General features: G+C 45.4%; 1 protein-coding gene across 2 annotated transcripts in view; it reads left to right on the top strand.

Annotated features, from left to right (window-relative positions):
* Positions 1-17,734, top strand: part of LOC126525200 (uncharacterized) — a 64,206-nt gene that overhangs the window by 32,517 nt on the left and 13,955 nt on the right. For both annotated transcript variants that reach the window (XR_011893083.1, XM_072286770.1), the window contains 2 exons: positions 3,329-3,423; positions 14,942-14,998. Coding sequence is in view for 1 of the 2 variants with exons in the window: in XM_072286770.1 (XP_072142871.1) it covers positions 3,329-3,423; positions 14,942-14,998 (152 nt within the window). In the remaining variant the exon portion in view is untranslated. The remainder of the gene's footprint in view (positions 1-3,328; positions 3,424-14,941; positions 14,999-17,734) is intronic.

The following is a 17,734-nucleotide window of genomic DNA, read 5'->3' as shown; positions in this document are numbered from 1 at the left end:
CGTCAAGGTTCCAGCGCACTTTATGTATCGAACCTGTTTCCTTGCCCTGCTAGCCTGCTCCACAATGAGTGTCTTGGTTGTGCTGACGAAATCGAACCAAGCTTCCTTTAATATGTGCCTGACGACCCGGCTTCTCCTCCGGTTGGCATTCTCGCCCTTCAAGTTTCTCCTCCCACGCCGCCGTGTGACCCAACATTTTCCCGGTGTATTTATCCCAACCTCACTTCAAGTCAACACGCCCAGATCGTCGATCTCCTTGACCGCTTTCACACATCATTCGACCTACAACAATCTCGCTTAGGCCATACTTCCACTGTTGTCCATCACATCGACACCGGCAACCATGCGCCTTTATGCCACAGGCCGTATCGTGTATCCGCCAAGGAGCGTAGCGTCATCGCTGAGCAAGTTGGAGACATGCAACAACCCGGCGTCATACAGCCTTCGCACAGTCCCTGGCCTTCTCCTGTAGTGCTGCTCAAAAAGAATGATGGCACAATTCGATTTTGCGTGAACTACCGGCGACTCAATAAGATCGCTCGCAAGGACGTTTATGCACTACTCCTTATTGACAATGTGCTAGACTGCCTCCAAGGCACCGAATTCTTCTCATCTTTAGACTTGCGCTTGGGGTACTGGCAAGTGCCAGTGGCCCAGTCAGACCGTCCAAAAACTGCCTCCATCACACCTGACGGTTTATTTGAATTCACCGTGATGCCATTTGGCCTGTGTAATGCGCCTGCCACATTTGAAAGAATGATGGACAACATATTGCGCGGCCTCAAATGGCAGATATGCATGTGTTATCTGGACGACATCGCCATCTTTTCACCGGACTTTCCTTCCCACTTACTTCGGCTTGAACGCGTCCTCAAGTGCATCGCCGATGCTGGCCTCCAGCTTAACTTGAAGAAGTGTCGCTTCGCTGCCCGGCAGCTGGTCATCCTCGGCCATGTCGTGTGGAAAGAAGGTGTACTCCCTGGTCCGGTGAAACTACAAGCTGTTGCCCAGTTTCCGCGACCAACGACCTTGACAGAACTGCGCAGCTTCATTATGTTAGCGTAATACTTACGCTGTTTCATCCGCAATTTCTCCACCATAGTAGCACGTTTAACGCAGCTTCTTCGTGGTGGCCACAACCTTTCGACTTGGTCACGGGACTGCGATGCCGCATTCACAAAGCTGCGTCGTCACTTGACGTCACCACCAATCCTGCGCCATTTCGACCCAAGCCCTCCAACTGAAATACGCACGGATGCCAGTGGCGTCGGCCTTGGTTCCATTCTCGCTCAGAGAAAGGCTGGCTTCGCTGAGTACTTCGTCGCCTTCGCCAGTCGTGCACTCACTAAACCCAAATAAAACTATTCGGCAACAGAAAAGGAACGCCTGGCTATAATTTCGGCCGTAACCAAATTCCGTCCATATCTCTATGGACGCCCATTTGACGTGATAACTGATCACCATTCGCTGTGCTGGCTTTCTTCCTTAAAAGAACCATCCGGTCGTCTTGCTCGATGGGCCCTTCGACTGCAGGAGTACGACATCCGAGTGCTGTACCGTTCTGGCCGAAAAAACTCTGATGCAGATGCCTTGTCTCGTTCGCCACTAACAGATGAGGTTAGCTCCCCGAAGGCCTCATTGTCCGAGTCTTTCCTCGCTTCCACGGACATTCTTCCGGAGCAGAAGAAAGACCCATGGATCGTGTCCACGCGAGTTTCTTGTCCACCCCATCGACAACCGCTACCAATCGCACATTGCGTCGCCAAGCACATCACTTTTCCATTCGCGACGGGCACTTATACTGTCGTAACTACCTCCCGGAGGGCCGCAAGTGGTTGCTTGTCATGCCTCGGCATCTGCGTTCGGATATTTGTGCAGCGTTCCACGACGACCCCCAGTGCGCGCATGCAGGTGTACTAAAGACATACGCGCGTCTACGCCTTCGTTACTACTGGCGGGGCATGTATCGGTTCATCTGTCATTATGTCCGCTCCTGCCTCGTTTGCCAATGCCGCAAAGATCCACCTCGTCGTGCAACCGCCCCATTGCGGCCGTTGCCTTGCCCAGCACGTGCTTTTGACCTAGTAGGCATCGACATTTATGGACCTCTGCCAACCACCTCAGATGGCAATCACTGGGTAATCGTAGCCATCGCCCATCTTACGCGCTATGCGGAAACTTCCCCTTTGTCCAGTGCTTCTGCACGTGACGTCGCCTGGTTTCTCCTGCGCCACGTCATTGTTCGCCACGGAGCCCCCAGGGAATCACTAAGTGACAGAGGCCACGCTTTCCTCTCCGACATCATCGATGCTCTCCTCAATGAATGCCGCATCATTCATCGCACCACTACTGCATATCATCCGCAGACAAATGGACTGTCACCGAAACTCGCGTCGAAGTAGTACCAGGGCCTATACCGCGTGATCAACCAAACTTGTCCAGTCAACTATATCGTGGAACCCCTCGAGCTACCTTTGGATCGTCGCCATCGAGGGCGTGAAATTCTGCATGTCCAGCGTCTAAAGCCGTACTATGACCCGCCTGTGCTGTCCTACCCGTAGGTTGCCGGGACGGCTTCTTTTTCCGCGAGGGAGATAACTGTACTGTAAACTAAGGAGCAGTGGGACTATGGCTTTGAGAGAGAGAACGACGACGAGAGAGACAAATCTTGTTTCGGTGCTCGATCGGCTGTATTAACTCTCGGCGATCGGCTGTATCAACTCTCTAGTCGCGAACGCCTGCTGCCCAAAGTGCTCCACGAGAATATATATATATATATATATATATATAGTTGAGGAAATGAGGGCGCACACTTGCGAAAATTATATTTCGATTGTTGTAACGTTTAGGCCGTGGCACGGTCTGCTTCAGAATGTTGTGCCGAAACGTTAAAAAAATAAAAGTGCAATTTTAGTTAATGTGCGCCTTCGTTTCTTCAACTACCGATGCACCGGACTTACAGAACTCTTCGTTATATATATATATATATATATCTATATATATATATATATATATATATATATATATATATATATATATATATATATATAGAGAGAGAGAGAGAGAGAGAGAGTTATATATATATATATATATATATATATATATATATATATATATATATATATATATATATATATATATATATATATATATATATATATATGTTTGGGGGGGGTGTTGTATTGCGCGTTCTACGTCATGAAAATTAATATTATGTTCTGCATTTTTTGTACCAGCGTCCTGCGCAGTCTTTAATTGGCATTCGCTATCGTTAATTCACACAATTTCTTTTTTTTTTATTTACCCTCACTCTCCCGTACCTCTACAGCGCAGCCACCTGGCCAAAGGAACGTCGGCAGTAAAGGCATGGATGGCATCGGACTAAAAGAAAGTTCACAGTTTGTCCCATATGTATCTCCTGATGTACGTAAGGCTGAGTTGCTTTTCAAGAGAACATTAATTTCCTTGTGCTTTCAAACAAGGTATACTTCAGAAAACGCTATTAAAGCACGTTTCTTAATAAGGTACACAAGAATATAGACCAGCGGACTTGCTCTGATGCTATAGTTTTTTATGAAATATGAAACTGAAAGTATAACTTGAAGGGCAGCGCAAAAAAGACGAGGACGGAAATGGAAAACAAACGGAACAGGTGCGCTGGTCCTATTGTGTTTGTTTTCAATTCCTGTTCTCCTCTTCTTTCCGTTGCTTTAAGTTGCACTCAAGCTGAACCAACTCGCGCGTATCGAGTTGTTACTACTGCAAAGTTAAAGGCTCCGGCAAATTACTATTCTTTGTTAATTGACGAAGCATCAAAGCATAAGTGATTTTCAATGTAATGTACAACATACGCATGACTATTTAATGAGAGAAGTTCGAATTCGGCTCCGAACATTATAAGAGCGCTTTGAAACCACCCCTGCTGCGGCCCTATTTTGATGCCCTATTTTTTTAGATATTTTCGAGTACCTAATGTTCATGCTCGCCTGTTCTCAACCTTTTTGGAAAAATCAGTATTCATAGGAATTTTGTAGTCGTCTTTCGGACAAAACTTGTGAAAGGATATACTGAAAAAAAAACAGGCTGAAATAAACCCCCGAATCGAAGGGCAGTGCACAATATCGTCACCATGAAGCGGACTTTATTTTTCGTGGTCTTACGCTTTAATGAGGAAGTTCTAGCGTACAAGTAGATATAGCAATATCTTTAGAAAGTGCAATTTGCCTAGCGCTTTCTGTACCGATACACGGAGGTAGCCGAAGAGAAAACTTTGTGACTCTTATAACCAGTGACCTCAATAGCTTTGTTGTTATCCGTGCTACCAGATATTATCATATGTAAAGTTATAACCTCTAAGCAAAAATATGCGGCGCGGTCACTTGATTCGGAACCTCTTGGTTCGATCTACGTACAATCGCAAGGGCTTAACCTTTTCTTTGTCACGAAAATAAAGGAACCAACATTTATATGCAGTCACCATGATGCTTGATAACGTCCTCCTATAAGAACAAGGAATGATCGCAAAATATTGCTGAAATGTTGTATGTGCAGTTTTTATAACGCCGTTAGAAAGTATTTCTCTATTAATCTCGAAGAGCCATACCCTTACATATTAGTAGAGAAATTATTCTAAACAAAAACGCACTCGGTATAAAATAAAATTACAGTAGATTTTAGCTCTTGTTCCTTTTTTCTCCAAAGACCAAAATCACCTATCTTTTGTTATCGTAGAAATGTTAGTCACCTTTCTTGATGTAGTGCTTTCTACACTCACGCCACTCTCATCACTCTTCTACGTAGCTGTCAAAGGGGCGTATGACAACGTTACGCATGAAGCCACCCTCTCTTCTCTCGAAGAGGTGGGAGTGGGTGGTCGGATGTTTCCATGGATACTCAGCTATATCTTCATAGGATCCTTTTTTGTAAGCACCGAGGGATGCCATACTCCTCTGCATTATAGTTAACGTGACGTCTCCCAGTGTGGTGTGCTTAGCCCTGTGTTATTCAATCTAACCCTAACTGCTCTCCTTGAGCACGTGCCAAGCACGGTCAGGCTACCAACATACGCAGATGATATATGCATATGGACGTCTGCAGTAACACGCCTACAGTTGCGAGCGAGAATTCCGAGAGCTTCCACCCAAACTGCTATCTAGCTGCGTAAGGGGGGCCTGGAAATTACCTCCGAGAAATGCACACTAGTGCCATTTACGAGCAAACCTATGACAAACTACAGCGTAAGGATAAATGGCCAAATAATACCATATGTTCGATGTTACAAGTTTCTAAGTGTCATAATCGACAGGAACTTGTCATGCAGCCCTCACGCATCTTACGTGAAAAAACGTTTCATAGGCATCTGCCACCTGTTATGTTTTTCACTGGCAAGACTTGGGGAATGGCGACAAGTGCTATGCTACAACTATACAGCGTGCTTTTTCTCGGCTTTCTGCAGGACAGCTTGCCAGCAACAGACAACACAGGCAAAACAAATCTATGCACAATACAAAGTGTTCAGTCTCAAACACTCTCGATGTGTCTAGTCCCGCCTCAGAGTGCATCAACAGTGGCGACTGTAGCAATCGCTAGAGACCACCTTACGATGACCCATATTGAAATCGAAGCTCTGAGGACCCATATAAGGCATTTTTCCAGGGCTCCTCGCCACCATCTAGCCTCTCTACCAGCGGACAGACCATGCACCTCTTTAAGCTGAATGATAACCACACATGGTGAATCATTGTCAGCTTGTTTCCCTTCGGCTGCGCGCCCTTCGATTCCTCCATGGTGCCTCACTCGGCCAAACTTCAACCTAATAATACCTGGCACCATGAAAAAAGTAGGTTTATGATCACCAGTCCTTAAACAGCTCACGTTACTACTTTTGTGCGAGAACTACCGTCACTCTGTGCATATCTATACTGATGTATCTACCTGCCAAAGAGCTCCGCTGCGGCAATCGCGGTACTAGCGAAAATTACAACCATAACATTTAAGACGACTCACGTGACAACATCGACGGCAGCAGAGCTCGCTGCGCTTTTTACCGCCGTTCATTACATCGGGGATTAACCGCCACACAAGTAGACGATCTTCTGCGGTTCAAAGGCTGCACTGCCGTCTCTAATGCCAAATTTAGGACGCGGACCGTACGAACAGCTAATAATTCAGATTGCAGAAACGATGCACCATATAAGTAATAAAGGCCATGATATAACTTTCCAATGGCTTCCAAGTGCTTGAGTGATCATCGGCAATGAACCAGCTGATCAAGCTGCCCGTTCAGCGCATACTGAGGATCAGCCCGTACCAATACCCCTTTTTGGAACTGACGCAACACGCAAGCTCCGCCTGCTTGCTGGCCAGTGCACCACGTCACAATGGCATACGCCACATTTCAGGAATTCCTGACTATACTCCCTTGATCCCACATGAAGCCTTCGAGTAGCATCAAAGCTTCGCCGTGCTGACGCCGCGCTTTTGTATCGACTGTGGCTGCGTGTTGCTTTTACCAAAGCCTATGCGTTCCGCATAGGGATGGCCGACACGGCAACCTATGACTACTGCGGCCATGAAGAATCGATTGGCCTTATTTTGTGCGACTGTCCGCAGTACAGTCCACAGCGGGAAACCCTTGGCCATGAACTCAACCGGCTGGACGAGTGACCACTATCCGAAGAAAGAATTCTACGCCATCTACAGGACCTAGTGTCACAGAAGAAGGCCGTGCAAGCGCTGCTGCCTTTCTTGCGATCTACAGGCCTTTGTGAACGTCTAACTGGAACGCCCTGTGTGTGTGTGTGTGTGTGTGTGTGTGTGTGTGTGTGTGTGTGTGTGTGTGTGTGTGTGTGTGTGTGTGTGTGTGTGTGTGTGTGTGTGTGTGTGTGTGTGTGTGTGTGTGTGTGTGTGTGTGTGTGTGTGTGTGTGTGTGTGTGTGTGTGTGTGTGTGTGTGTGTGTGTGTGTGTGTGTGTGTGTGTGTGTGTGTGTGTGTGTGTGTGTGTGTGTGTGTGTGTGTGTGTGTGTGTGTGTGTGTGTGTGTGTGTGTGTGTGTGTGTGTGTGTGTGTGTGTGTGTGTGCGTGCATGCGTGTGCGTGCATGCGTGCGTGTGTGCGTGCGTGTGTGTGTGCGTGTGTGTGTGTGTGTGCGTGTGTGTGTGCGTGCGTGTGTGCGTGCGTGCGTGCGCGTGTGTGTGTGTGTGTGTGTGTGTCTGTCTGTCTGTGTGTGTATGTGCGTACATGCGTGTGAATTTTTTGTCTCCTTTCACCATTTCCTTTCTCTCCTCCTTCTAACCACTACGTCCCGATCCCAGTGTAGCGTAGCAAACGAGAGACTAATATCTGGTTAAACTCCCCTGCCTTTCCTCTTCTCTATCTCTCTCTTGTACGTAGCATTTATTTTTGTCAACATGAATTGAAACGAATTGTAGGAGCAAGATATAGTTTAACCCTCCATGGTGGCGTAGTGTTTTTTGTGTTGCGCTGCTCAGCCCAAGGTTTTGGGATCGAATCACGGCCGCGCCGGCCTCATATCGGGGGGGGGGGGGGGGGAGGGGGGGGGGGGCAAAATGCAAAAACAGCCGTCTATTGTGCATTGAGTGCACGTTAAAGAACTCCAGGTGGTCAAAATTAACCCGGAGTCCCCTACTACGGCGTCGCTCATAATCATACGATGATTTTTGCACGCAAAGCTCCAGAATTTCTTTTTTGATGTGTTGTTTAAGACCCTCTGCGTAGAAACCAATAAGTCGGCCATTGCTATTGATTCTCCTTTTCATATGCAATCAATCATTGAATTAGTTTATTGACCAGACATAAGCTGGATGGTCAGACGCCTAAACGACACCTTTGCACTTTGGTGGAGTACCTTGGTGAGGACTTTTATATGCATTTCATTTCAATGTTAGTGAAAAACTTTTTTGCACTCGAGCTATGCGCACGTAAAAATTAAAGTATAACTGTATGGAAAAGTGGGCGTATTTGCCGCTTAAGACATAATAAAATTGCGTATGCAAGCAATCTAAGGCTTCAAATGCCTTTGCCAGCTGGGTTATCATAGCAATAATTGAATTTTCATTATGTAAGAAACGTATAAAACCTTAATGCACCAAAACATATGATTCCTACGTCATCAAAAAGGCACGTGTGTTCTTTGGGATTACGACATTCAAATGTTGCATGTAGTGTCGCTAAGTGTGGCGTCTTTCAGACGATAAAATTTCGTTCCCGCCGAAATGCTCTGCAGTGACAGCCAAAGCACGATGGCAACGTCTTTGCTGAAATTCTACCAAACTTTGCGCCATGACCATGCTAGTAGTTTCCGCACTAAGGATGTCCTAGCCTGGCAGTGAACCCGGTAAGTAATAATAGCGGCAACACAAAACAGAGAAGTAAACAGGAGAGGCGCTGACCTATCCTGAATCAGTACCTGTCCAGCGCATTTCTCTGTCGTGCGTTACTGTTATTCTTAGCGCCGCTTTTTGCTATGAAGATCGACCAGCTCGCCCAGTTTTACACTCTTTTGCGAGCCCAATGGATTTCAATAAAACGCTAGATCGGCAATTGTCTAATAAAACGAGGGGCTGCTTTCGAGAAATTATGGCCACCGCATAGCCATGGTTTCACCATAAACCTCCTCTATGCGACGTGGCCTGCTGTGTGTGCCACCTGGAGAATTGAGGAGCTATTAGTGCATTTTCTACCGGTAGGTAGGCCTTCCAATATGTCGACTGCTCACCAATGACGCATGTAGCAGTAGATGAACTAGATACTTGGTACAGCGTTCTCATGTCCCTCACACCTTGGCAGGTGCCCTCAAGGGTATCCAACTGCCTGTCAACCGTGAGCGCTAGACGCCCTTAGATGCCTAAATCTCGGCAGTAGCCCTGCCTGAATGTTCTTTGAGGTAAACAGTATGTGCATCCACAATAAACCATCCAATTACTGCTCCATGAGAAGTTGCTAATGACCTTCAGCCGTATATTCGAAAGGAATGCTAGGTTTCTGCCAGCCGCGTTTCTTTCTTGGAAGAGGCGGGACCAGGGGCCCCATTCTTAGAGTCAGTGCTCCAAACAAGACATTGATATCATCGATAGCGACAAGAATGATATCTCCATTGTGGTGCACCAGAATACCGCCTTTGTACCTGGAAATTCAACGAACTGCGAATAAGGCTATTCTGTCTGCATTGGCTTTCGCGCAGAGTACATTGGCCCCCTTACACGCTTTATATGTGAACTGAATGCAAGTTTACACACACGCTTCAATTTGGGGAAACTATGCAAGCACTGTTGTCCCAGCTAGGGTAATCGTCATGCACTTCAACACTTCACACATTCATCATCATCATCATCAGCCTGGTTACGCCGAATGCAGGGCAAAGGCCTCTCCCATACTTCTCCAACTGCCCCGGTCATGTACTAATCGTGGCCATGTTGTCCCTGCAAACCTCTTAATCTCATCCGCCCACCTAACTTTCTGCTGCCCTCTGCTACGCTTCCCTTCCCTTGGAATCCAGTCCGTAACCCTTAATGACCATCGGTTATCTTCCCTCCTTATTACAGGTCCTGCCCATGCCTATTTCTTTTTCTTTATTTCAACTAAGATATCATTAACTCGCGTTTGTTCCTTCACCCAATCTGCCCTTTTCTTGTCCCTTAACGTTACACCCATCATTCTTCTTTCCATAGGTCGTTGCGTCGTTCTCAATTTCAGTAGAACCCTTTTCGTAAGCCTCCAGATTCAGCCCCGTGCGTGAGTACTGGTAAGACACAGCTGTTTTATACCTTTCTCTTGAGGGATAATGGCAACCTGCTGTTCATGGTCTGAAAATGCCTGCCAAACGCACCCCAGCCCATTCTTATTCTTCTGATTATTTCAGTCTCATGATCCGGATCCGCAGTCACTACCTGTCCTAAGTCGATCTATTCCCTTACCGCTTCCAGTGCCTCGCTACCTATCGTAAACTGCTGTTCTCTTCCGAGACTGTTAAACATTAGTTTTCTGCAGATTAATTTTTAGACCCACCCTTTGGCTTTGCCTCTCCTGGTCAGTGAGCATGCATTGCAGTTGGTCCCCTGAGTTACTAAGCAAGGCAATATCATCAGCGAATCGCAAGTTACTAAGGTATTCTCCACTAACTCTTATCCCCAATTCTTCCCAATCCAGGTCTCTGAATACCTCCAGTAGTCACGCTGTGAATAGCATTGGAGAGATCGTATCTCCCTGCCTGACGCCTTTCTTTATTGGGATTTTGTTGCTTTCTTTATGGAGGACTACAGTGGCTGTGGAGCCGCTATAGATATCTTTCAGTATTTTTACATACGGCTCGTCTACACCCTCATACCGCAATGCCTCCATGACTGCTGAGGTTTCGACTGAATCAAACGCTTTCTCGTAATCAATGAAAGCTATATATAAGCGTGGGTTATATTCCGCACATTTTTCTATCAACTGATTGATAGTGTGAATATGGTCTATTGTTGACTAGCCTTTACGGAATCCTACTGGTCCTTTGGTTGACGGAAGTCTAAGGTGTTCCTGATTCTATTTGCAATTACCCTTGTAAATATTTTGTAGGGAACGGACAGTAAGTTGATCGGTCTATAATTTTTCAAGTCTTTGGCGCCCCTTTCTTATGGATTAGGATTATGTTAGCGTTTTTCCAAGATTCCGGTATGCTCGAAGTCATGAGGCATTGCGTATACAGGGTGGCCAGTTTTTCTAGAACAATCTGCCCACCATCCTTCAACAAATCTGCTGTTACCTGATCCTCCCAAACTTCCCCCTTTGCATAGCTCCCAAGGCTTTCTTTAATTCTTCCGGCGTTACTTGTGGGATTTGAATTTCCTCTAGATTATTCTCTCTTCCATTATCGTCGTGAGTGTCACTGGTACTGTATAAATCTCTATTAGCGGCGAGAATTAGGAGTGGCGCCCTCTCGCGAGTGACGTCACGGCCAGGACGCCGCTCGCTCCGGCTCGCTCGGCTGCCGCGCGCGCTCGTTTCCTTCGTGTATGCTTGGGGTATGGGTGGCTCGAACCGTACGTATTGAAGGATACGTCGGCTTCTTTCAGCTGCCATGCCTTAACCACAGTTTCTTCTTCAAAAGCGCGTGATTCGAGAAACTTTGCGGTTTGTATATCGCAAGCTATGTAGCGTTGAAGGGTCTACTGGTCTTGCAATGCATATATGCGCCGTGTCTATCGGTAAATTTTGCGTAAGAAGAATGTCTGCAAATTCAACTCGCGAAGTTGTGTATGATGCATCGCTAAACACTTAACGTTGCCTTAGTATTTAGCTATGAAAGACATTGCATTTTACATGGAAGAAAAATCTTGGTAATTGGCGTCAGCGTGTTATCCGATGTTAAAATGACACTGCCCAGCGAAGCTGTCATCATGATTCTTGTCACTCTGGTGTGTTGTTCTATTCAAATATGGGCATTCATCCTCCTCTGAAACAGGCCTCCAAAAAACGAATTGCTCATGGCTGCTAACACGACGGCGCGTCATGTAGAGTATTTACATAGTTAATTCACAAACACCATAGCAGCAATCACCTGAGAGAAAAGTTTCGTTGTTAAGATCGAGAGCGAATCAATTGAAGGTGATGAAATGTTTCATAGTGCCCCTCAGTAGCCTTTATCGACAATATGGCACACCCCTGGTCACGTAACGGTAGCAATCGACTGTCGGTATGGCGAGGCACGCTATGTTCGCGAAACCCATCAGTTCACTACAACTTCGGATTTAAACCACAAAGCATTTTTTACAGCGCCAACTGGAATGGCTAAAGTAGGCTGGAGCTACTACAGCGCAGCTTCGATTGCCTAGAAAAGGAAAATGTCTCGATCCAGCGTTCTTTAATTATACATACGGATAACTATTCGTTTCGTCGGTACATAAAAGAGAAACTTGCCCAACTGCAGGCTAAATAAAGTTTGCTCCAATCCAATCGCAAACATTCATAAAGAAAGCACCACAAGCCTTGCGTATACTTTCACTTGACTTCTGACCCTCCACCGGGGAATTTCGATATCTTCAATATGTCCCATACTACTAATGATTGACGCTTCGACTTCTTTTTGGCTGCAGCCATGCGGTCCAACAGGCATATTTCACAAAAAAATTGGGCCGAGCAGCCTGTGTCAGTTCGCCAAACAGATTCGTCATGTATATTCCTCAAGCAACAAGCACCAGTAAATTTCTCAAGTGAGTTGAAGGTGTATCACGGAAAAGGACATATATATTGGTACATTCCTATTAGTATTCTGTAAATAGCTGTAAGCCTTCATTAAAATCACTTCAAATTTCCACCGCTTAAAATAATTTCCACCGCCTAATGTTGACAAGCAGTTAAAGAAGCAAGTGGTGCATGTAGAATCTAAACTTCAGTATTAGTTAAGTACCCGTGTTACTGCCGAGCGTTTCTGTGAAGAAATGCAAAAATTTGATATTATACTATGAACTACTCGTCGTAAGCAAACCTGTTTTAGCGGATTAAACTCAACGTAACTGTTGTAGAAGTCATATATAGCCAGCGTTTGTGACATACTTGTTGCACCGCGGCAGGTATGGTATCATAACTGGATTCCTGTACGCTATGTTTTTGCGATTGTCCATCCGCGCATGAAAAACCCGCAATGGGTTATTTTGCGCTCCTTCGGCGTGCACTGTAGCGTTGCCTTTGAGAGGTGATTTGTTGTATAAGAAATGAGCTCTTTGAATAAATGTTCGCAAAGGAAAACGTCGTAAAAATAAATTTTAGACAATTACCATGAGTATACAAGCCGAGAGAACGAGGGCGAACAAATGAAAACACCGCAGAAAGCGCCCGGACAACGCCCGAACTGTAGCAGATGACAGGCGCGAGTCCTTGCCCTGACGTCACGCGAGCGGCGCTCGCAGCGCCCCTGTAGTTCGTTCTCGGGGCTAATAGAACTCCTCAGCCACTTGAACGATCTCATCCATATTAGTAATGATATTGCCGGTTTTGTCTCTTAACGCATACATCTGATTCTTGCCTATTCCTCGCTTCTTTTCCACTGCTTTTAGGCTTCCTCCATTCCTGTGAGCATGTTCAATTCTATCCATATTATACTTCCTTATGTCAGCTGTCTTACGCTTGTTGATTAATTTCGAAAGTTCTGCCAGTTCTATTCTAGTTGTAGGGTTAGAGGCTTTCATACATTGGCATTTCTTGATCAGATCTTTCGTCTCCTGCGATAGTTTACTGGTATCCTGCCTAACGGAGCTACCACCGACTTCCATTATACACTCCTTAATGATGCCCACAGGATTGTCGTTCATTGCTTCAACACTAAGGTCCTCTTCCCGAGTTAAAGCCGAATACCTGTTCTGTAGCTTGATCTGGAATTCCTCTATTTTCCCTCTCACGACTAACTCATTGATTGGCTTCTTATGTACCAGTTTCTTCCGTTCCCTCCTCAAGTCTAGGCTAATTCGAATTCTTACCATTCTATGCTCACTGCAGCGCACCATGCCTAGCACGTCCACATCTTGTATAATGCCAGGGTTAGCGCAGAGTATAAAGTCTATTTCATTTCTAGTCTTGTCATTCGGGTTCCTCCACGTCCACTTTCGGCTATCCCGCTTGCGGAAGAAGGTATTCATTATCCGCATAACATTCTGTTCTGCAAAGTGTACTAATAACTCTCCCCTGCTATTCCTAGTGCCTATGCCATATTCCCCCACTGCCTTGCCTCCAACCTGCTTTTTGCCTACCTTGGCATTGAAGTCACCCATCAGTACAGTGTATTATGTTTTGACCTCACCCATCGCCGATTCCACGTCTTCATAGAAGCTTTCGACTTCCTGGTCATCATGACTGGATGTAGGGGCGTACACCTGTACGACCTTCAATTTGTACCTCTTATTAAGGTTCACAACAAGACCTGCCACCCTCTCGTTAATGCTATAGAATGCCTGTACGTTACCAGCTATATTCTTATTAATCAGGAATCTGATTCCTAGTTCTCGCCCCTCCGCTAAGCCCTGGTAGCACAGGACGTGCCCGCCGCACATTCACAGATTAAAAAATTCACATATTATTTCATCCATAATATGAGAACCCGCCGCTTTGTCATACTGTAGAGAAGAGTCACCTTGATGATGGGCAATGTTTCAAAAGTTTAAATGAGCTCTTGGAAGCGAGCGGAGCTGAACAAATGTAAGCTGAAGAGCATATATCTCTCATTGAAGCCATAACACAGCTGCTGATAGAGGCACGATGAAATTTTTTTGCTGGCAGCAGCTCGTTGTTGCATCGTTGGCACTCATACTTTAAATGCAGCTACCTCGTGTACCCAAGCCGAAACCCTCACAATCCTTAACATGCCCCCTGTCAAGTGCCGGTCCTAAACAAATTATTGGCAATCTGGCGCGTATACCACGTTGGCTCGGCGGAATATTCGGCAGAACTTAGACGTTACACATTCTGGACCCGTCATTACAATTGAAGTGAACACGAAACCCTCACACTGAGACGCAACGTATATTTATGGGCTCTAGGCTGGAATGGCGTTCACCAATTTCTAACGTTATCGCACACGTATACCTGACTCACATACGCGTGTTCAGTGGAGATTTGAGAAAACAAGACGATATCCACTGTTACCGTTGCGGGGAACAGCGCCAAGCTTCCTGACGTGCCTTTGGCTGAGTAGTCGATCGTTCTTTAGCCGAAGCTTGAGTTCTGGAAGGCTGGTTTTACCCCAAAAGCTGCATACATGCTTCTGCAGCACTTGAATGCAAAAATCGAGTGCTGTACCGTAGAAGAGCTCCGCCTTATCAAGGGCTCCTGCTGCACCACACTGCTGTTTTCCCTCTTTTACTCGTGTTCCCCAAGTCAAAACCAGCAGAGTAAGCAAACTCTGATTTTTCTCTCTAACTTTTACTCTTCTCTTTCTCATCTTCCCGTACAGATGAGCTTTCCGTCTGTCGACTGCAAAAAACGAGGGCGAGAAGGAGGCTCGTGTTTGGTATGTCTCAGTATGAATTTTTTTCTTCTTCCAACTAAACAACACATTCTGCGTCATGGCGCTAGACTTCAGCAAACCAAAACAATAACAAAATATATAGCGAATTTCTGCACAGTTCTCCACCTTGATTAGTTACTACATAAAAATGGATTATTTGACGTTGAAAATAACCACGATCGGTGCTTACAGAGAGAGGGAAGTTTACCACGAAGTGAGTTCTATATTTCGTTTATTTATATGTATTTCATCCGGGAGGACATAGCCATAGCAGTTAATTTTGTAACAAAAAATAGACATAGCAAACAACATATAATGTTGTATTACTAAAAAGAAAATTATCGACAGCACATTTAGAACCACGGGCACAACGAAGAATAATCTTAAAGCTTAAATTATTTACCTTTTGTACCATGGACACTTCAAGATTCCACGGTCACGTTACTTACTTGATCCCGTTTTACACTCATCAAGAACTAACCACAGTAAAGTAGTTCGCCAACCTCCAAGCGGCGTTAATATACGTAAATATTCAATGTTTCCCTCCGCTATCTCTTACTGGAACGACTTAGCTAACAATGCTGTGTGTTGAAATACTGTGGAATATTTTGTAACCAAAATTAAAACCATTCATTGCTATTCATGATTGCGGTTGTTTTACCTTTGTAACCACTCCTGCAAAGGCCGTAAAGGTTGCAGGATGTTCAATTAAAAACAAAATACTGCATTAACATGCAATGCGATGAGCAAAACGAGAACAAGGTGAAAGCCGGAGCCAGCGTTCCGACGTGTGGAGTTGACTTTATCAAGGCCACATATGCTTTCCTCGGCACAGTATTATAGGTACGGTTCTTTTAAAGGGGACAATGTGTAGTGCGGGCGGGCTAGGCAACAAGCGAGGCTGCGTTAGCCGCGGGGATGTAGAATTGAAACGAGAGGTGCGCTATTCAATGTCGATGGAGGAATGCGAGTTAGCGTGGTATGTCAGCCGGTTTAGGTGTCTCTGTAGGTTCCTTTTTTTCGTGGAAGGGGCCTGGACGACGGGCGAGGGAAGGCATTAGCTGTTCTGTTGAAGGTCAGTGAACTATCGTCTCTCTGAAGGAGCGAATAAAAGTAACGGTAGAAATTGGTGCTCGTGGAAAAAAAATGTGTAACTTTAAATAATAGAACGAAAGAAAAAGAAGAGAAAAAAAAACTAAGCAAGCCGATTAGAAATAAAAATAAGTAGGTGCTGTTGTCTATACTATGAAATTTAGCATAGAAAATATATTTCAAAGCTTTCTTTAAAACTTTTATGCCTATTGGTTGCAATGACCTTAATTTATGGATGAGGCATGATTCTCTCTATTTTCCACGGAGGAAGGAAACTAAGGAGAGGCCCTACCCCCTCCGCGCGCTAGGAGAAAAGTGTGGCGGAAATGACGTAGTCGGTTCTCATTTTTTTGCTGCTTTTTTATTTTATTTTTTGTTGTATGGCCACGCCTTTTGGGCCACAATGGCGGCGTTGTTATGGTTTTGAGCGCTCACACGTGTTGCTCCGGTAGGTTTCGGGCCGTGGCAAAGGCGCTGAGTGGGCGGGTTTGCGTTAGTCACCGTGTCTTGTTGCGCTGTGTTACCTGCACCGTGCTCTGTCACATGTTGCGCGAGCGAGCGCGCTCCGCGCGCGACACCACGCGCAGCGCGGCGTGGTTTCGTGAAAGATGTAAACAAGAGAGGAGGGTGGCCCAAAAGGCGGAGCATCGCCATGAGCAACGCCAAATTCCGGCTTCACTTTTGCTTCACAAAGAGTGACGTCAGGGCCTCTCCTTAGTTTCCTTCCTCCGTGCTATTTTCCGTCTCCCATACAACGGAAGTTTGATTGCATGACGTAGAGCTTAAGGGCATCAAATTTATGACCTGGTTGGTTGAAATGCTCGAAGACGGCTTGGGAAGCTCTTTAGATGTGTCCTTGCGATGTCCGTTTAACTGATGTTCACTGATTGCCTCGTTTCGCATATATATTGTTTGTTACAGAAGGAACATTCGAGCATATAAATTACTTTGGAATTATTGCAAGTGAATTTACTTTTCACTTCATGTGAATAGCTATTTGCAGTGCTATTAATTGTAAGGTCAATTTGAAGGTGCCTGAAGGTTTTACACCTGGGGCGAGAACATGCTTTCATTACTAGGGAACGATGCTGGCTGATTTATGCGTGCACTAACGTCTCTGTAAAGTTTCTCTTGCCGTGATAAATCACCCTTGGTGGCACCGAGAACGCTTATCTGAGACACTCGTTACTTGATAATATTGGGTGGTATTTTTGAAGGATGTTATTTGTGGTATAACGGCTGGTACTTTCTCTGATTCTTCTGTAGGTTGTTTCTTGGCTAATTAGGACTGCTTCACAAATATTGACGTCATAAACCTGGTCGAGTGAAACTTATGAATAGTGTATTACTACTAACGTTGCTTTAAGGTCATTTAAGTGGTAGATATAATCGTTGTCTCGGCTACAGATAAGACCTTCTTATTCGTTTCGCTTGTCGACAAAAATTCCTCCTTTAGAGTGTCACGAGTGATGACTGGTGAAGTCTAAATATAGCTGGTTATGCGTATGTTGCGGTAAAGGTCGTTCTCAGTTTTCCATTTACTATGTAGACTGTCGTGCCGAGGAAGTTGATTTGACTAAGAAAATAGTGAGCAGTAAATTTCATAATACCAGGGTGAAAGCGGTTGAAATGACTAATTAGGCCATT

This window comes from Dermacentor andersoni, chromosome 3, assembly GCF_023375885.2.
Source record: "Dermacentor andersoni chromosome 3, qqDerAnde1_hic_scaffold, whole genome shotgun sequence".
Taxonomy (NCBI): domain Eukaryota; kingdom Metazoa; phylum Arthropoda; class Arachnida; order Ixodida; family Ixodidae; genus Dermacentor; species Dermacentor andersoni.
This window is presented reverse-complemented; position numbering and strand designations above follow the sequence as displayed.